The 19,998-nt window shown below is 61.2% G+C and overlaps 1 protein-coding gene across 4 annotated transcripts in view; it reads left to right on the top strand.

The window, feature by feature from the left end:
• The window catches only part of COQ8A (coenzyme Q8A), a 42,718-nt gene extending 28,320 nt beyond the window's left edge, over window positions 1–14,398 (top strand). For 3 of the 4 annotated variants that reach the window (XM_081114458.1, XM_081114456.1, XM_081114459.1), the window contains 11 exons: window positions 5,016–5,090; window positions 8,389–8,514; window positions 10,348–10,433; window positions 10,555–10,695; window positions 11,042–11,123; window positions 11,235–11,328; window positions 11,568–11,709; window positions 11,895–12,002; window positions 12,116–12,181; window positions 12,426–12,512; window positions 13,150–14,398. In XM_081114458.1, the coding sequence (XP_080970584.1) occupies window positions 5,016–5,090; window positions 8,389–8,514; window positions 10,348–10,433; window positions 10,555–10,695; window positions 11,042–11,123; window positions 11,235–11,328; window positions 11,568–11,709; window positions 11,895–12,002; window positions 12,116–12,181; window positions 12,426–12,512; window positions 13,150–13,434 (1,292 nt within the window). In that variant the 3' untranslated portion in view covers window positions 13,435–14,398. The remainder of the gene's footprint in view (window positions 1–5,015; window positions 5,091–8,388; window positions 8,515–10,347; window positions 10,434–10,554; window positions 10,696–11,041; window positions 11,124–11,234; window positions 11,329–11,567; window positions 11,710–11,894; window positions 12,003–12,115; window positions 12,182–12,425; window positions 12,513–13,149) is intronic. The other variant, XM_081114457.1, reaches the window with a different exon arrangement.
• The last annotated feature ends 5,600 nt before the right edge of the window (window positions 14,399–19,998 follow it).

Raw genomic sequence — 19,998 nt, 5'->3', positions numbered from 1 at the left:
GGGACCCCTCTCACAGATGGCAGTCTGACCGGCTGCCTGTACCTGTGCCCTGTCCCCTGCAGCCGGCAGAGTGTGTGTTAGGTCCTCCCCTACCCAGTGGGGAGGGCCAGCCCCAGAGAACCTGTGGAACGCCCTCCAGGGAGCTTCCTCCTGTGGCTCCCTGTCCCCTTCCTCCTGCGGCTCCCTGTCCCCTTCCTCCTGCGGCTCCCTGTCCCCTTCCTCCTGCGGCTCCCTGTCCCCTTCCTCCAGTGGCTCCCTGTCCCCTTCCTCCAGAGGCTCCCTGTCCCCTTCCTCCTGCGGCTCCCTGTCCCCTTCCTCCTGCGGCTCCCTGTCCCCTTCCTCCTGCGGCTCCCTGTCCCCTTCCTCCTGCGGCTCCCTGTCCCCTTCCTCCTGCGGCTCCCTGTCCCCTTCCTCCTGCGGCTCCCTGTCCCCTTCCTCCTGTGGCTCCCTGTCCCCTTCCTCCTGCGGCTCCCTGTCCCCTTCCTCCTGCGGCTCCCTGTCCCCTTCCTCCTGCGGCTCCCTGTCCCCTTCCTCCAGTGGCTCCCTGTCCCCTTCCTCCTGCGGCTCCCTGTCCCCTTCCTCCTGCGGCTCCCTGTCCCCTTCCTCCAGTGGCTCCCTGTCCCCTTCCTCCTGCGGCTCCCTGTCCCCTTCCTCCTGCGGCTCCCTGTCCCCTTCCTCCTGCGGCTCCCTGTCCCCTTCCTCCTGCGGCTCCCTGTCCCCTTCCTCCAGTGGCTCCCTGTCCCCTTCCTCCTGCGGCTCCCTGTCCCCTTCCTCCTGCGGCTCCCTGTCCCCTTCCTCCTGCGGCTCCCTGTCCCCTTCCTCCTGCGGCTCCCTGTCCCCTTCCTCCTGCGGCTCCCTGTCCCCTTCCTCCAGTGGCTCCCTGTCCCCTTCCTCCTGCGGCTCCCTGTCCCCTTCCTCCTGCGGCTCCCTGTCCCCTTCCTCCAGTGGCTCCCTGTCCCCTTCCTCCTGCGGCTCCCTGTCCCCTTCCTCCTGCGGCTCCCTGTCCCCTTCCTCCTGCGGCTCCCTGTCCCCTTCCTCCAGTGGCTCCCTGTCCCCTTCCTCCTGCGGCTCCCTGTCCCCTTCCTCCTGCGGCTCCCTGTCCCCTTCCTCCTGCGGCTCCCTGTCCCCTTCCTCCTGCGGCTCCCTGTCCCCTTCCTCCAGTGGCTCCCTGTCCCCTTCCTCCTGCGGCTCCCTGTCCCCTTCCTCCTGCGGCTCCCTGTCCCCTTCCTCCAGTGGCTCCCTGTCCCCTTCCTCCTGCGGCTCCCTGTCCCCTTCCTCCTGCGGCTCCCTGTCCCCTTCCTCCTGCGGCTCCCTGTCCCCTTCCTCCTGCGCTGTGGGCTGTGCCCCCCACAGGGCCTCTGCTCCAAGGGCCGGGCGGGGAGGTCGCAGCGATGCAGAGAGGGGACTGAATTACCTCTGCTTTGTGGACTTGCTGCCAGCTCAGGATCCTTAGATGTGCTAACCCAGACGGGGCTCCGCTGTCAGGCCGCGGGAGTGCCCTGTGCTGTCGCTGTGCACACGCCTCTGCCCTCTGCCGTCACAGGGAAGCGCCCGCGCCTGTCGCTACCCTGTGGAGCCTGGGGTCCGCGAGAACCTTTCCTCACTCCCTGCTCCTGCGGCACCTTCCCCAGGCCCCTCACCAACGCGCTGGCGCTGTGGTTAGAAGGCGTCTCATTGTCTCCTTTTCTGAGCCCTGGAGCGTGTCTGGCCAGAAGCCCAGTGGCTGCTCCAGGAAGGGCCACTTGGGCTCTGGGACCCCCAGAGGGACTTCCGGGCGGCCGGGGCCAGGCTGGGCCTAGGCCCCCAGATCCTGGCCAGGGGGGAGAGCCCCGCTCTGACCCCTCTCCCCACCCCGTTTCTTGACTAAACTTCCGTTTGTGAGGGAAATGGGAATGTCAGGAACTTTCTTAGAAGGAGCTGGCGCCTTCTCATCGGCTGGGACGGAGGCCAGCCTGGGGCTGACGCGGGCTCCACGCTGGTCCTCCGGGATCCGAGCAGACGGTAGCCAGGCTGGGCCATAGGAGGACTGGGAAAGTGGGGGAGGCGTGCCATCCCGAGGGCTCCGGTGCTGGGGGCCGAGGGGCCACAGGTGGCGGAGAGCCAGCAGGAGCTCTGGGTGTCCGCCCCAGGACCTGGAGGATCCGGGCGGAGGCGCCCGTTCTGCCAGGAGGAGGATCCAGCTGGGTCTGGCCTTGCCCCGCAGCAGAGTTCTGGGAACTGCTCTCCGCTTGGCACACAGGAGCTCTTGAGGCCAAGGTCAGGGCTGCCTGGCGGGCCTGGCCCTGGGCTGGTCCGGAGGGAGCTTGTCGGGCCACAGCAGGAGCCTGCGGCCACCTTGTAGCCGGTTCTCTGTTTAGTGATTTGATGACAGGCCCTGGGCCTTGGAGAGTTTGGGCTCCGACCTGCAGCCTAGAGACGGCCAGGGAACAGTTTGACCAAGCATCTGAGGGGCCCAGCAGGAGGCCTCTGCCTGCCGAAAGAGGGGCTCAGCACCCCCACCCCCCACGCTGGGGACACATACACAGATACACACAGACACACACACACAGACACAAAGAGACACAGAGACATACACACACACACACACAGACACAGACACATAGTGACACACACACAGACACAGACACACACAGTGACACACACACACACACACAGACACAAAGAGACACACACAGAGACATACACACAAACACACAGACACAGAGACACAGACACATAGTGACATACACACACACAGACACAGAGAGACACAAACACACAGAGACACACTCACACAGTGACACACAGAGATACAGAGACACACACACTCACAGACACACACACACACTCACAGACACACACACACACCCCCACACCCATAGTATCTGTTCCCAATGGCCAGGCTCTTTGGACTGGATCTAGGCAGAGAAAAATCTAGACGCAGACGCTAGTGAAACTTGCTAGAGTTGGAAGGTTGCTATCGTTTGTTTTCCTGAGTCAGATAATGTGAGGGGTGGGCAGGAGGGTTAATGTTTGATTGGAGACGAGGCTCCCAGCGCCGTGCCCGGTGCCCGCCAGAGGGAAACAGGTTCTGGCACCTGCATGCCAGTCCACGACGTCCTTGGGGGGCCCGGGGCACCCAGATGGCGGTGGCTGCTTTCTGTGGTCGCAGAGCGCGGCCTCTTGTGGCCCCGGACTGTCCCGCGCTGCAGCCGCCAGCCACACGGGTGTCACGCACGTGAAATGTGGCTGGTCCAGACTGATCCGGGCTCAGGCGAGACACACAATGTAAAACATGTCCAATAACTTAAAACATTTTTATTGATTTCAGAGAGGAAGGGAGAAGGGGAGAGAGAGAAACATCAACGATGAGAGAGAATCATTGATCGGCTGCCTTCCGCATGCCCCACACTGGGGATGGAGCCTGCAACCTGGGCGTGTGCCCTTGACCGGAATCCAACCCGGGACCCTTCAGTCCACAGGTCGACGCTCTATCCACAGAGCCAAACGGGCTAGGGCGCTAATAATTTTTATACTGAGTACTTGTTGAAATGATAACGTTTTGGATAAACTGGTTTAAAATATATGTTAGAATTCATTTTACATGCTTTTTGCTTGTAAAAATATTCCCTGTGTGGCTGACATGGCATTTCCTTTGGACAGGACTGGTCTGGCCATTTGGATAGGAGCCACGGTAATAACAGCAAACACTCTTATGGCAGCACCTGTGCCAGCCCCACTGGAAGCACCTTAGGACTTTGTTCAGGTGTTTAATCTCCAGTGACTATGAGGCAGGAACTTCTATTTTTTATAAAATTTGGGAGATGTGTGCAGGTTTCCTTACCGGTTCATCAGAGCATCCAGTGTGAGGCTGTCCCCTCTGCTGCTCCCTCCGCCCCTGGCCCCTGGGCCCCGGGCTGTGCTCTTCGAGGCCCCCTGGCCCGAGGGCCTCTTTAGTGTCTCCAGGGCCTCTGCTGTAGTCCGGGTGCTCATTCCCTCTCTGCTCATGTGCCTCCCGCCCCCACCCCCACCCCCAGCAGCTAGACCTGTTAGAAAGTGGAGGGGAGGCTCCAGGCAGGCCTCCCTGGGCAGTTGAGACCATCCGCTTCCCTCCTCCCTCCGGGCACAGCAGGCCCTGCCTCCGGGCACAGCAGGCCCTGATGAACTTGGATCTAGAAGATTGCAAAAGGGAGAGGGGGGGCTGCGACCACTGTCGGTTGCCTGCGTGAGGGCTGCAGCCTGAATTCCTGTGCGTCTCCCAGTTTGGATTGGGGACCCCCACCTTTTGCTTTTGTAGAACATTCCCATTCGCTGCAGCTGCTGCGTCCGGCCCTGTCGTGTGGTCCCCTCCGAGGAGCACAGTCAGGGCTCTGAGGACCTGAGCCTCTTCCCCCAGACGGCACAGGCGGGGCTGCCTCCCACAGGGCGCCCGCTCCTGGCCCTGCTCCCCTGGGCTGGGTCCTCCCAGCCTCGTTCTCTGTTGTGTGTTGTCCTGGGGTGTTTGTGTGTCCCATCGCCTGTACATGAGCAGAGGTGATGGGGTGGGGACAGATGAAACTTCACCAAATGCACCTGCCAGATCTTCTCTGAAAACAACAGATATGTGTGTCCCTACATTTTTGTCCTCTGAGCGTCGTCCTGTGCCCCGAAGGGTTATTGGTTCAGTCCCTGGTCAAGGCACATACTGGGTTATGGTTTGATCCCCAGTTGGGGTGCGTATGGAAGGCTACCGATCGATGTTCCTCTCATTTCGATGCCCCCCTTCTCTTTCTCTCCCTCCCTCCATCCCCTCTCCCTTTCTCTGTTTCTCTTTTCCTCCCTCCATCGCTCCATCCCTCCATCCCTCCCAGCATGTCCTCTGGTGAGGATTAAAAAAAATGGTCTGGAGCGTATTCGAGGGTCCTTGGGAAGCTGAGGGGTGTGCGTGTGCGTGTGCATGTGTGTGTGGAGGTGGGGGAGGGGCCTTGTGGGCGGAGGCCAGTGGGCAGCAGCCCGCTCCCATGCAAATGCCCAGCGCCCTCCCCTCCTCCTTCCAGGTCTGGCTGTGGGTCTGGGCTTTGGAGCCCTGGCTGAAGTTGCCAAGAAGACCCTCCGCTCTGAGGATTCCTCAGGTGAGCTGGGCCCTGACGTCCCACCTGTGTTTTGGGGCCCTCAGGTCCCCTCTGGGGCACGCTCACTGGTGGCTGAAGGCGGCTCTGCTCCAGTGCTGGCGCCCTGGCCCACCCCACTATTCTGGCCCACCCCGCCGTCCTGGCCCACCCCGCCGTCCTGGCCCACCCCACCATCCTGGCCCACCCCCGCCGTCCTGGCCCACCCCCCGCCCTGGCCCACCCCACTATCCTGGCCCACCCCGCCGTCCTGGCCCACCCCACTATCCTGGCCCACCCCGCCGTCCTGGCCCACCCTGCTGTCCTGGCCCACCCCACCATCCTGGCCCACCCCCGCCGTCCTGGCCCACCCCACCATCCTGGCCCACCCCCACCCTGGCCCACACCCCACTAACCTGGCCCACACCCCGCCCTGGCCCACCCCACTATCCTGGCCCACCCCACTATCCTGGCCCACCCCCGCCGCCCTGGCCCACCCCACTATCCTGGCCCACCCCGCCGTCCTGGCCCACCCCGCCGTCCTGGCCCACCCCGCCGCCCTGGCCCACCCCACTATCCTGGCCCACCCCGCCGTCCTGGCCCACCCCGCCGTCCTGGCCCACCTTGCCGCCCTGGCCCACCCCACCATCCTGGCCCACCCCACCATCCTGGCCCACCCCACTATCCTGGCCCACCCCCGCCGCCCTGGCCCACCCCACCATCCTGGCCCACCCCACTATCCTGGCCCACCCCCGCCGCCCTGGCCCACCCCACCATCCTGGCCCACCCCCGCCGCCCTGGCCCGCCCACCGCCCTGGCCCACCCCACCATCCTGGCCCACCCCCGCCGCCCTGGCCCGCCCACCGCCCTGGCCCACCCCACCATCCTGGCCCACCCCCGCCGCCCTGGCCCGCCCACCGCCCTGGCCCACCCCACCATCCTGGCCCACCCCACCGCCCTGGCCCGCCCACCGCCCTGGCCCGCCCACCATCCTGGCCCATCCCCGCCGCCCTGGCCCGCCCACGCCGCCCTGGCCCACCCCACCATCCTGGCCCACCCCATCGCCCTGGCCTACCCCATTGCCCTGGCCCACCCGCCGCCCTGGCCCACCCCACCATCCTGGCCCACCCCACTATCCTGGCCCACCCCCGCCGCCCTGGCCCACCCCACCATCCTGGCCCACCCCGCCGCCCTGGCCCACCCCCGCCACCCTGGCCCGCCCACCGCCCTGGCCCACCCTGCCGCCCTGGCCCACCCTGCCGCCCTGGCCCCTCCAGTGGAGCTGAGGTTCGGTCCAGCCCCGCCCCTGCTCTCCTGCGGCTGAGGGGAGTGGGTGCTGCTGGGATAGATCCCACAGGGCCCTCCATCTCTGAGGCAAAGGTCATGAACCTGTCCCTGCCTTCCTGGGTCAGCCAGGGGTCAGGTCAGAACATGCGTCTCTCCAGGAGATGCCAGCTCTTTCCAGTATCTGACACCTCCTCTCCCGTGACACCCCCGGTCCTGTCCCTGTTGCCCTGGCTGCCAGTTCAGGGCTGGGCTCTGAGGGGCCTGCCAGTCACAGGGGTGGCCCCTCTTCACTCGCCAGACCCTCTTGCGGGTCAGGGAGCCTCCCAGAGGGAAGGCAGCAGGCTGACCCACAGCCTGAGGACGGCACACCGTGTGTCCTTGGAAGGGGCTGGGACAGGGGACTTAGCGGGAGTATTTTTAGTGTTGGAGACACTGGACGTGAGGCCTGGCGTTCTGGGGAGAGCAGCCAGCCTTCCCGAGCAGCACCCGCCCTCCCCCGTGGCGGGCGTCCTCTCCCAGCAGGTCTGGGCAGGCAGGAGGCGAGGACTGGCTCCAGGCTCAAGCGGGTGTCCTTTGTCAGGGAAGCAGTGACCTTGGCTGGAGGTCAAGGCCCAGGAGCCAGAGGGCGGGCTCAGGCCAGGTAGGAGGGGCTGGCAGCCCCCCAGCTCTGCCCCGGCTCTCAGGACAGGCCTGCGATGCCGTGGCCTGGAGGGCGCTGACCAGCCAGGCCAGCTCCGCCCGGAGGAGGCTCTCCTGGGGGGCAGGCCCACCACGCTCTGCCCGGCTCCTCGTTACTCTCAGCACCAGCCGTGTCCCCGCTGGCGACAGAGCCGTAGCCGGGGTGTCATCTGGGGAGCCTTCTTGGTGCAGCCATTCTGGAGCCCTGCCCACGGCTGCCCCTGACCCCCAGCAGCTCGGTCTCTCCCTGCAGAGCTGACATCGCTCACCCGCCCGGGACCCCTGCCGCCCGGGACCCAGGAGTGAGCCTCACTCCTCCGTGAGCGGCAGGGCTGCCCTGAGGCTGGCAGATGCTCGTGTTCTCTTTGGGGCTTCTCTTCTGCAAACTGCACCCCACCCTGTGCACCCCACTCCATCGAGGCTGGGCTGGACACAGTCCCTGGCGCAGGGGGCGGGGTTCCCCCTGCAGCCACCTCTCCTGTTCCCTCCTTGGGACCCAGCTCAGTCCCGAGGGCTGGGCCCGGCCCCGGCCCCTGACTGGGCTCCCAGGACAGCAGGCAGGAGAGCGCCGAGCGCCACAGGCTGCGGGACTGAACGGTGCTGAGGAGCGGGGAGGGCAGAGGGGGCGCGAGCACGCCTCCCCCCAGGACACGGGCAGAGCGGTGTTTAGGGCCGCTGCGGTGGAGACGGCACTGGGCACTGGCTGGCCCCCCTGCAACCCCACTGAGTCATCGCCGCGCACCCTCCTACCCCCAGTGTCCTGGACACAGGTCGCCTGCACCCCTGAGGTCGCTGCCGGGGCCTCTGGGCGAGGGGAGAGGCAGGCACAGCGGGCGAGTGCTGTCCTTGAGCCTGAGCTCCCTCCCCGAGCCAGCTGGCCCTGTGGTGAACGTGCTGGGCGACCTCTGTCCTCCTGGCCTGGCACTGTGCATTGGGTCCCTCCCTCCCAGTGCCTGTCCCCAGCTCCAGCTGACTGCCCTTCAGTGTGCCCTCTGCAGGCCCAGGCACTGGGGTGTGTGTGGGGGGAGAGGGGGGGTCGGCGGTGCCGGCGTGTCCCCAAGGCCTCTGAGCGGCAGGGAGGCGGGTGTGGAAGTTGTATTGCTCCTGGGGTTTGACGGGCGTCCAGGAGGGAGACTGGTCAGGCTCCGTGTTGGGCTTTTTCAAACGGCACTAACCCCCCCCCCCCCACGCTCCTGCCTCTGTTTACCAAGGAGGATCGGGGTGATGGTGTTGGCCCAAGACAGCCAGTTGGCCGTGGGCTGGGGTGTGCCCAGGGGTCCTCGGGCCCTGCACCTGCCCGGGAGCCCTGGCACTCAGAGAGGGTGGTGCTGCCTCGATGACCTGGCTCTGCCCACAGGGGGGAAGAAGGCCGTGCTGGACTCCAGCCCCTTCCTGTCGGAGGCCAACGCGGAGCGCATCGTGAGCACGCTGTGCAAGGTGCGCGGGGCGGCGCTCAAGCTGGGCCAGATGCTGAGCATCCAGGGTGAGTGGCCCCGCCTGGTGCCGGACCTGGGGGGGCGGTGGGGGGGGGCTCCTCTTGCTCGATCCTGGCTGGTGCCAGCAGGGACGCTGAAACAGGGTCTGAAACAGGAGCCCAGTCACCTTCCTTCTGGGAGCAGAGACGTCTAGAGGGGGTCCTGGCCTCTCAGAAGTGGACGAGCCTGGCTGCTGTCGCCCCCCCCCACCCCCTGTGTTGGTTGGAGGGAGCGGGAAGGAGGGCTCGCGGTCCTGCCAGTTGGTGTTGGAGGCGAGGAGCACGTGGCCCAAGGAGGGAAGGCAGCCCAACAGCCCGGCGCCGTGTGGCCCCACGAGCAGAGGGTGGGACGCCCCAGAGGCCGGCTCTCGAGTGGGAGCAGGTGACCCCAAGGCTCTCACCCCAGCAGCTGGATGGGCTCGTGGAACGGCCAGCGGGACAGGCGCTCGGGCAGGCGGCGGGCACAGTGGTGCTGCCGGGCGATGTCTGGTGATGCTCGGCCCGCCTCAGGTGCCCACGCCCGGTGACGCCGGGGAAGCCTGGCGGAGGGTCCGGGGGAAGCCTGGCGGACGTCCGGGCTCGGCCTTGGGGCCGTCACGTGCGCTTAGTCACAGGGACACGTTCTGGGAAAAGCCCCCGAGGCGGTGCCACGGGCGGACACCACAAGCCTAGTCAGTTCCGCCTCCGGCTCCTGGCCCCACGCCGGTTGCACTCGCTCCCGCACAGAACAACACGAGGCGGAGCCAGCACAGAAGGTGATGCGATCAGCTGTCAGCACGGACGTGTGGGGCTGCTGCTGGCGTCACCGGGGTGCTGTCTGAGGTTTTATTTACTGGTTTTAGAGAGAAACGTGGATTTGTTGTTCCACTTACTGATGCATCATTGGTTGATTCTTGTCTGTGCCCTGACCAGGGCTCGAACCCACAACCTTGGTGGATGTGGATGACGCTCTAACCCACTGAGCTGCCCGGCCAGGGCCGGCATCCTGTGTGAGACAGAGCGAGCTTGTGATAAGCAGAGAGTATAGTACACACGCAAGGCAGCAGCCGCCCCTTACGATCGAGTACGACAAACTGCCATATTGTGTGTGCTCGTCTGTGACACCAGCATCACAAGCGTGAAGCCGGCCTTGGCTGCCAGGTCATGGCGGCTGTGAGGTCACTGGGTGACGGGGATTCTTTAGCTCCATTAGGACCTCATGGTGCCATGGGGTCATGGACCGAGACGTCCTTCGGGGCGTGGCTGTTACCAGAGCTGAAGCCAGGGAAGCAGCAGCAGGGCCTGGGGGGGCTCCCCCCGGCGGCCGTTTCAGAACATCCAGTAACTGCTGAGCAGCTCGGGGCAGTGCTCTGGATGGGACCCGGGAAAAGGGTCAGAAAGAAAGAGTAACTCCCTGCAGGTGACCAGCTTGTGGGTATTTTACACATTTTTATCCTTTATTTCCTAAATTTATTTTTTTATCATTGTGAAAAGCTACGGCTGTTACTTCTAAGAAGCGCACCTTCTCAGGTCATTGGGTGGGTTCAGAGAGCCACGCGGCCTGTCGTCAGCCTCGTGGGAGAGGGGGGAGGGGCTGGGGGCGCTGCACACCCAGGTCAGCGTGTGTCCCTCTGAAGCTGCTGTCCACCTGTGTGCCGGGTGGGACATGCTGCCAGGGTGCGAGGAAGAAGCTGGGCCGGGCCTGCTGGTGGCACTGGGCCCGGGCTCCAGTGTGAGGGGGCCGAGCAGCATCTCCCAGGAGACCGCACGGGGCCGGGTGTGTGCGGTGGCCGCGCTGTTCCTGGCGTGCGCTCCTCCCCAGGGGCCAGCCCTCTGCAATCTGACTTCTCTGGTGCCTTCCAGACGATGCTTTCATCAACCCCCACCTGGCCAAGATCTTCGAGCGGGTGCGGCAGAGCGCGGACTTCATGCCCCTGAAACAGATGACGGTGAGGCGGCGGTGCCGGGGCATGGGCTGCTCCAGGCCGCCCTCTCCTTGCAGAGGAGCTGCGGGGCCTCCTGGGAGGGGCTGGGCTGGGCTGATGGTCCCTCCCTGGCCTCTCCCTCCAGAAAACCCTCAACAATGACCTGGGCCCCAACTGGAGGGACAAGCTGGAGTACTTCGAGGAGCGGCCCTTCGCAGCCGCCTCCATCGGGCAGGTGCACCTGGCCCGCATGAAGGACGGGCGTGAGGTGGCCATGAAGATCCAGGTAGGCGCTGGGGTGCACTCGTCCACAGGGGCTGCGAGGGGAGCCGGGCCTGGTGCGGGCCCTGCAGGGAGGGTCTGTGTTGTCGTCTCTGGCCCCAGCGCCCGGTCAGCACTGGATGCTGGGACGGGTTCGCCCAGTGAGTGGCTGTGGGGGTGGAACAGCCCCCAGGAGCTTGGCTTGGGCGAGGACGGGACCGTGATTGTCTGCTTTGGGCCTGAGCTGGAGGCTGGGCCCTGAGTGGCGGCTGTTCCTAGAGACGGGGTGGGAGGGAGGGGTAGACAGCTGTGACTCACCCAAGGAGTGGGGTCCCGCTCTGCTCATGGGACACCCGCTGCTCCCCCTGCAGTACCCTGGCGTGGCCCAAAGCATCAACAGTGACGTCAACAACCTCATGACCGTGCTGAACATGAGCAACGTGCTTCCGGAAGGTCTGTGCTCGCTGCTGGCCTCTGGCAGGCATTTGGGATGGGCTCTGGGTACCCGCGGGGGCCTCCCTAGGGAGCCCTCAGCTCACCCGGACACCCTCCTACCCTGTCCAGGCCTGTTCCCCGAGCACCTGATCGACGTGCTGAGGCGGGAGCTGGCCCTTGAGTGTGACTACAAGCGGGAGGCCGCCTGTGCCAAGAAGTTCAGGTGCAGCTCTTGGTGGGGCCGCTGGGCTGTGGGCCCCTGGCCTGTTGCTTTCCCCAGCAGGGGACAGAGGGGCCGTCTTCAGGCAGCCCAGGGGGGGAAAGGGGTCCTGAGGGGTGGGTGCCTGTGGCCCGGGTCCTGCCCATTGAGAAGCGGGTCCCACTTGGCCAGTCCCTGTTGTCCTGCCTGCCTCCCCGAGGGAGGGTGTGGGGGGAACTGGCCCGTGTGACTCCCGCCCGCAGGGAGCTGCTGAAGGACCACCCCTTCTTCTACGTGCCCGAGGTCGTGGACGAGCTCTGCAGCCCCCACGTGCTGACCACAGAGCTCGTGTCTGGCTTCCCCCTCGACCAGGCGGAGGGGCTGAGCCAGGAGATCCGGAACGAGGTGTGTCTGCAGCCGGCCTTGGCCTCCAGGTGACCCCTGTGTGGCTCACGGGGACGGGCTGCGTGTCCTCCCCTTGCCCCAGGTAGTTCCCTTGGAACTAAGTGTCATCTGGGCAGAAGGTGGGGCTGGGAGTCGGGCTTCCCCAGCCCTAGACTCTGAGGTCACCGGGCTCTCCCCGCCCCCAGATCTGCCACCACATCCTGGTCCTGTGCCTAAGGGAGCTGTTCGAGTTCCACTTCATGCAGACAGACCCCAACTGGTCCAACTTCTTTTACGATCCTGAGCAGCACAAGGTGAGCCCTGCGTGGGGGCGGGGCAGGGGCCGGAGGGCTCTGTTGGCGCGGGCTCCGAGTCGGGGGTCTCAGCCCCCAGTTGCAAACCTGCCCCTGCTCTCGCCCTTTCCCAGGTGGCTCTCCTGGACTTCGGGGCAACTCGGGAATTTGACAGATCCTTCACTGACCTCTACATCCAGGTAGGGAGGGCGGGGCAGGGCCTGGCCGTGCGGCCCTGAGGCAGGGCTGGGGGTGGGGACTGGGAGGGAGGGCGGGAGGCTGACGGCTCCTGTCCTGTGCTCAGTCTGGGGAGGTCATGGCCCCGTCAGGCTCCCGGCCCCGCTGGGACCTCGGGGCCAGGGTCCGGGAGGAACAGCGAGCCGGTTGGCCGTGCGGGGGGCGGGCAGGGCCGCTCTGGCCCCAGCAGCTCCTCTGTGTGCCCAGATCATCAGGGCTGCCGCCGACCAGGACCGGGAGGCTGTGCTGAAGAAGTCCATCGAGATGAAGTTCCTCACCGGCTACGAGGTCAAGGTGCGCGCCCGTGGCCCTGGCGGCGCATGTCTGCCGCTCCAGGCAGACTCCCGGGGCCTGGGTGGGGGGCAGGGGACTCCTTTGCGGTCACAGCAGAGCCTCCGTTTATAAATGGGCGACACGAGGTGACAGCCACCCTCTCTGCAGAGCCCCGGGCTGCTCGGTGCCTGAAAGCCAGCCCCTGCCCTGCCTCTGCCCCGCCCCTGCCCCGCCTCTGCACCCGAGGTTCTGAGCGGCAGGGCCTGGGGCAGCCGAGTGGGGTGCTTAAGGGGCCTGTTAGGAAGGTGGCTTTCCCTTCTCACTCCAGCAACTCAGAGGTTTGCGCCTGGAGTCCGGGGGTTAGGGGAGAGCCCTCGCCGCGCCGGGAAAGGAGGAGCGGGGAGGAATCGGCAGCCTGTTCTTAGGTCCTGAAAAGACACTCTGTCTGTTTTGCACACACGTTGCACCTGCGTGCCTCTAGGGGGCGCCTCCTGCATTGGGCGCAGGCCCCGCCGTCCCTTTGGCTCCCGAGGAGCCCAGGTCACACATTAACGCTGCTTCCGGCTCCGGTCACCGGATCCATCTTGTTAAAAATTAAACACTTGGCTTCCAACCGCACTTCCGGCGGCAGGCTGACCCCTCCCCTCTCCGCCCGCAGGCCATGGAGGATGCCCACGTGGACGCCATCCTCACGCTGGGGAAGGCCTTCGCCTCTCAGGAGCCCTTTGACTTTGGCACCCAGAGCACCACCGAGGAGATCCACAACCTGATTCCCATCATGCTGAAGCACCGGCTCATCCCGCCCCCCGAGGAGACCTACTCGCTGCACCGGAAGATGGGGGGCTCCTTCCTCATCTGCTCCAAGCTGAAGGCCAAGATCCCCTGCAAGGACATGTTCGAGGAGGCCTACAGCGACTACTGCAAGAGGCGGGACGGGCAGTAGCCCTCGGCCACGGACCGGCAGGAAGCTGGTGGGGGCGGCGCTCCGTTTCAACTCCTGCCCGCGGGAGGGTGGCGGGCTCTGACCGGCGCTGCTGGGGCCCATGGCCAGCGCTGATCAGGGTTTTTATTGCTAAGAGGGTGCGGCGTGAGGTGTGCACGAATGAGAATGAAACCCCAGCTCCTCTGTCAGAACCTAACAGTTGTTTATTGAGCCTCTGGAATCCTCTAGACAAAGATAAAAAGGCCATTTTATTTCCTTTTAGTAACAGGGGTTTTACCTAATGTGAGTGTTAGCCAGAAGGCGAGAATCCCTGCCACCGGGAAGAGAGTAGAGAACCCTTTTGGCTGCTGCTGAACATGAGCTATAAGGTGTGTGCGTGTTTTCTGCCCTTTTCCTCTCCAGCTTGTGATCGGCATCCGGAGTCGGACAGGAGCAGTGCCCACAAGTACTGTTTGCCCGAGAGAGGCCCGCTCTCTGGCTGGTTGCTGTTCTGTGAGAACTGGAAGTTTCTGGAGAATTGCTGCCTCCCGTGGGTAGGGTCGGGAGCAGCAGAGGGAGAGAGTGACAGCTCTGGTCTTCTAGGGCGGGCAGAGGATGGTGTGTGGGGACCCTCCTTCCCCTCCGGGCCCAGGGCCCTGGTGGAGTGATACCAACGTGCAGATGTCACATGGTCAGACCGGGGTCCTCACAGGGTGTTAATTTTTGTAAAATTCTTGTAATTGTCTGATTTGTTTCAATAAAAGCAAAACAGCCCAACTGGCGTGGCGCGGTGGTTGAGCGGCGACCTATGGACGAGGTCAGGGCTCCATTCCCGGTCAGGGCACAGGCCCGGCTGCAGGCTCGATCCCCAGTGTGGGGCGTGCAGGAGGCAGCAGATCAATGATTCTCTCTCCTCACTGACGTTTCTCTCTCCCCCCCTCTCTCTGAAATCAATAAAAACGTATTTTCAAAAAAAGGCAAACCATCCTACCGTTGTGGCCTGAATTCTTTCCCTCCTAACGAGAGAGGAGCCCACGATTAGGACACACCCGCCGCTGCCTGTTCCTGCGAGGCCTGCACATGTGCCCGCGTGAGGCTCTGAACGTGCCTGAGCCTAGAAGGGGGGAGGGACAGCCCTGCATCACCACCCCAGCAGCTCCCCCGCGCACCCCCCAGGGCCCTACCCCCCACACAGAAAAGCCGCAGCCGCTCAAGAAGCTGGAACTCGGCAATGCTGGCAACTGGGAAAGCGGCAGCCAGCAGGGTCCGCGCTCCTGAACCGCAGTGAAACCCACGTGCGATCAGCTGCAAATGAACTCCCGACACGTGGCTTCCCCGGCGGGACGAGCTCGGGAACAGGAACATTCAGGTGGAGGCTCCGAACACCGCGACCGCCTGCAAAGTTCTCTCGGGGCTGAAATAACGGGGAGAGACTTGGTCCGAAATAGGTTCGCACACGGGTCCTAAGGTGCTAAAGGCAAACCTTTGTGAGTTGAGATGGATAAGCAACACGCTGGGCTCTGGGCCGGGAAGGCGTGGTCTCCATGGCAGCTGCTGCCCTGAGGGTCCAGCACCACCCGCCAATCCCTTGTCAGCATTTCATCAATTTCAGAATCCCCATTTTCTTTCATGTGCACACGGAACAGTCTCCAGAACAGAACACATGCTACGCCACCAAACAAGGTTCATAAATTCAAGACGGAAGTCATAAATCAGCATCTTTTGCCACCAGAGGGGCACGAAACTAGAAACCACCCAGGAAGAAAACCGGGAAAGAATCAAAGATGTGGAGACGGAACAACACGCTCCGAAACAACCAGTGAGGATCGGGAGGAAGTAACAAGGACACAGCAAAAGCAGTTCCGAGGGAATCCAGTCATACAGGCCGACCCCAGGGAGCAAGGAAAGTCATAACCAAATCTATACGCGAAGGACCTGAAAGAGAACAAAGCCCAGAGTAAACAGAAGGAAATAGTTAAGATCGGAGCAGAAATAAAAAATGGACAAAAATTACAGTTTAAAAATAAAACTAAAATTGGCAAACCATTAGCTAAACCAGCCGTGGGCAAACTACGGCCCGCGGGCCAGATCCGGCCCGTTTGGCTGTTCTATCCGGCCGCGGAGCTGAAAGAGTGGAGGGTTCTCTTGCTCTCCCCTCCGCTCCTTCACCAGCAGCAGTGTTAACATGGCAACGTCGGGAAACACGGCCGCAGCTCCTTCTTCTGAGTCCAGTTTAAGAACCCATTGTGGCCCTCGAGTCAAAAAGTTTGCCCACCCCTGAGCTAAACTCATTTAAGAAAGCCCAAATAAAAATATGAATGAACGAGACATAACAACTGACACCAAAGAAGTACAAAACATTAAAGAGCACTTATGTACAATTACATGCAACAAATTCAACACTCCAGAACAAATGGGTACATTTCTAGAAAATTTATGGCTTCACAAGACAACCAAGAAATACAAAATCTAAACAATGATTACTAGTAGTGAAGTTGAAGCTGTAATAAAAAAAAAACTCCGGCCCTGGTTGGGTGGCTCAGTTGATTGGAATGTCCTGTAGACCAAAACCGCTTATGGGAAGCAACCGATCGATGTTTCTCTAAAATAAATAAAAAAAAGCACACACACATTCTCGGATGAGGATAAAAAAACACACCTCCCAATAAAAGTCCAGGACCAGATGGCTTCACAGGTGAGTTCTATCAAACAAAGAAAAATTAATACTTCTCCTTCTTAAGCTGTTTCAAAAAACGGAAGAGGAAGAAGTGCTTCCAAACTATTCCACAAAGTCAGCATCACCCTGACACCAAAACCAGAGACATTACAGGAAAAGAGAATTATAAGCCAATATCTGATGAACAGATATAAGAAAGAGAACTCTAAAGATTTCACTAAAAAACTATTAGAATGGATAAATTCAGGATACAAAGTTAATATTCAGAAATTGGCTGCAATGAACTATCAGAAAGAGAATTTAAGACAACAATCCCATTTACAATTGCATCAAAAAGCATAAAATACCTATGAAGAAATTTAACCAAAGAGGTGAAAGATCTGTACTATGAAAACTATAAGACACCGAAGAAAAATTGAAGAAGATACAAATAAATGGAAGGATATATACCACGTTCACAGATTGGAAGAATTAATATTGTTAAAATGTCCTTACTACCTAAAGCAATCTACAGATTTAGTGCAATCCCAATAGCGTTCTCAGCATTTTAACAACTGATCCTAAAATTTATACGGAACCACAGAAGACCCTGAATAGCCAAAAACAATTTTGAGAACAAAAAGTAGGCGTGCCACGCGTAGTGCTATCAAACTATACTAAAGTCTGTATTATTAAAACTGTGGTTCTGGCTTAAAAACAGATACACAGATCAATGGACTAGGATGGAGACCCCAGAAATGAATCCTTGCGTACACAGTTGATCTACGAAAAAGGAGGCAAGGATAGTCAAGGGGGAAAGGAGAGTCTTCAATGAGTGCTGCTGGGAAAGTAGGACAGATACATGCATAAAGGGAAAGTGGACCACTTACATCACGTACAAAAATACACGGAAAATGGACTGAAGACTTAAACATAAGGCCTGGAAGCACAGCCTGCTAGAAGAAAATAGGCAGTGAATCTGACATCACTCTTAGCAAATATCTCCTTGGATATGTCTCCTCAGACAAGGAAAACAATAAAAAATAAGCAAATGGGACAACTTCAAACTCAAAAGATCTGCACAGTGAAGGAAACCATTAAAACGAACAGATAATCTACGGACTGGGCGATGGTATTGGCCAATGATACACTGACAAGGGGTCAACATACAAAATACATAAGGAACTCGTATAACTTAACCAAACAATCCGATTAAAAAGGCAGAGGACCTGAGTAGGCACTTCTACAAAAACGACAGCAAATGGCCGACAGATGTATGAAAAGGTGCTCAATGTCACTGATCAGGAAAACGCAAATTAAACCACCATGAGATGCCAGTGCATACGTGTCAGAATGGCCGTCACCAAGAAATCGGCAAGTGCTGGCGAGGAGGGAAGAAACCCACCTCAACTGTTGGGACTGTAAACTGAGGCAGCTGCAGGGAACCAGTATGAAGATTGTTCAAAAAATTAGAAACAGCTGCCACACTATCAGCAGGCCCACTCCTGGGTACTTATTCAAAGAAACCAAACACTAATCCACAGACACCCACACCCGCGCCCACGCTCACCGCCGTGTCAGTAACAGCCACGAGGGGGAGACGCTGGCCGTGCAGATGCAGGCACTCGGGCTCGGCCTGCAGAGAGCTGAGAGCCGAGAGCTTCAGGGGAAGGGGGCGCGGCTCCCGGCTGAGCTGTGGGGGACTGAGCAAGTCCTGGTGCCTCCCCACGTCCTCCACAGCGTAAGGAGGAGCCGGGCGGCAGGAGGCAGGGCCCGTGAGGACAGTCGGTCGCCTTTGCTCCGTCCTCAGACTTTATGATCAGGGAGGAAAGACAGCACCCTCCATTCTAACAGCCCGTTTTACTGCGACGCATCCAAGTCTGGTTAACACTGAGTGACTCCAACATAGATACTGGCTAGGAGTCTCTCCCATTCTCACTGTCCACCTTCAATGTCTGTGCAAAAGAATCCACGCCCTGTTGGTCGCAGAGCATCTCTTTAGCGTTCCCTAAGAGATTGAAAGCATCAAACCAAGCAAAATGAAATGCGTGACCAAAGGCCAAAGCGATCGCGTGTCCCCTTCCAGGCACACGTATGTGTCAGCATGACACTCCAAACAAGAAACTGGTCACACCCAGGCTATGCAGAACTGAACACGATTACCATGGGAAAATCCCTGAAGATGTATAAAACAAGTGGTATCACTCTACACGCCACCAAATACAAGGGCAGGTCACCGTGTCTTCATGGCATTTCAGGCTTGATTGTTTTCCCAATTTCCGCCCAGAAATGACCAGGGTTCCTGTGTGCCTGGCTGTCCCTGGGGGATGAGAAGCCGGGCGCTGGGCTGGGAGCTGGAGCGAGGACTCCAGACATTAAAGTCGGACAAGGAAAGAGGTTTGACCCAGGCAAGGAGATGGCGTGAGGCTTCTCTGGCTCAGGGGCTGGGCGGGAGGTGGGCGTGAAGTGCCCCGCGCTCTGGCCCGGCAGGTGGCGGTGAGCTCCTGCTGTCAGGGCGGCCCAGGGCCCGGTCCGCGGGGAGGGTGCCCGCCCTCCCTGCTCTGGCTCTGCTCTGAGACACCCGCGTCCACAGACGTGCAGCTGGTCTGTCATGGGCGATGGGGCCGCGGTAACAGCAGGACACAATCTAACCACAGGGGCGGCCGAGAGGCGAGAGCAGCCCGATGGCAGGTGGCTGTGCGACCGGAAAGGAGCTCAGATTCTTGCCTGCAGCGCGGGGACAGGCCCCCCGGGCAAACCGGGCCGGACCGCGGATGGGTGTCCTGGGGCCGGCACCGCGCCCGGGAAGAACACGGTCACCAGTGTCGGGGCTCGCACGTAAGCAAAGCGAGGTCGGCTTTAGTCACATTGGATGGGAGGGACACGCACGTGCACATATTCTCGCACACACCCCAAGCACACGCAAGGCGGATCCCAGGGCAGGGAGCAAAGTCGGCTGGACACATAGCACCGGACGCCGTCACCAAATGCCATCACCGGATGCCATCACAGGACGCCGTCACGGGACGCTGTCACGGGACACCATCACCAAATGCCATCACCGGACACCATCACAGGACGCCGTCATGGGACGCCGTCACCAAATGCCATCACCGGACGCCATCACCAAATGCCATCACCGGACGCCATCACCAAATGCCAGCACTGGACGCCAGCACCGGGTGCCATGTGGAGCAGGTTTATTCTTCCCGCTGAGGACGCGCTGCTGCCTTCCCCGCACGCAGAGTGCCCCCCCCCCCAACGAGGGAGGGATGGCTGCCAGCGGGGGCCCCCCCCCCCGCCTCTGCTCCGCCCCTTCGAATGGTCCTCGCTGGGCTTCCCTGCGCCCCATCTCTCAAGCCCTTCTTCTCAGCAGCTTCTGAAGGGGCTGATCTGTTGGGTAAGACCAGCGGGATGACCGCTGTCCGGGCCCCGCGAAACGGTACCCGCGGATTTCTCCCCAGTCCTGCTGCGAGGCCCTAACATTCGGACTCTGTGGTGACGGTGAGACCTACCAGCGGTTCTCAACCTGTGGGTCGCGACCCTTTCACAGGGGTCGCCTAAGACCATCGGAAAACACATCTATAATTACATATTGTTTTGTGATGAATCACTATGCTTTAATTCTGTTCAATTTGTAACAATGACATTGGGGTCACCCCCACATGAGGAGCTGTATCAAAGGGTCGCGGCATCAGGAAGGTTGAGAACCACGGAGGGGAAACCGGAAGTGCCGGGCAGGGCCCACTGGGTCCACCAGGCGCCCAGCGCCGGGCAGGCTCTCCCCGGCCTCGCTCTGCCCGCGAGGCGAAGGCTGTGGCTCCCGGTGGAGGGACCCCAGGGAGGGGTGTGTGTTGACCCTAAAAGCAGCCTTTAAAGAGTGAGCACCTACAGGCAACGAGAATTCACTTAGTTGTCAAAGAGATGAA

This window comes from Myotis nattereri (genome assembly GCF_964212035.1).
Source record: "Myotis nattereri genome assembly, chromosome: 20".
Classification (NCBI taxonomy): domain Eukaryota; kingdom Metazoa; phylum Chordata; class Mammalia; order Chiroptera; family Vespertilionidae; genus Myotis; species Myotis nattereri.
Note: the sequence above shows the minus strand (reverse complement) of the source record. Positions and strands in the feature narration are given on the sequence as shown.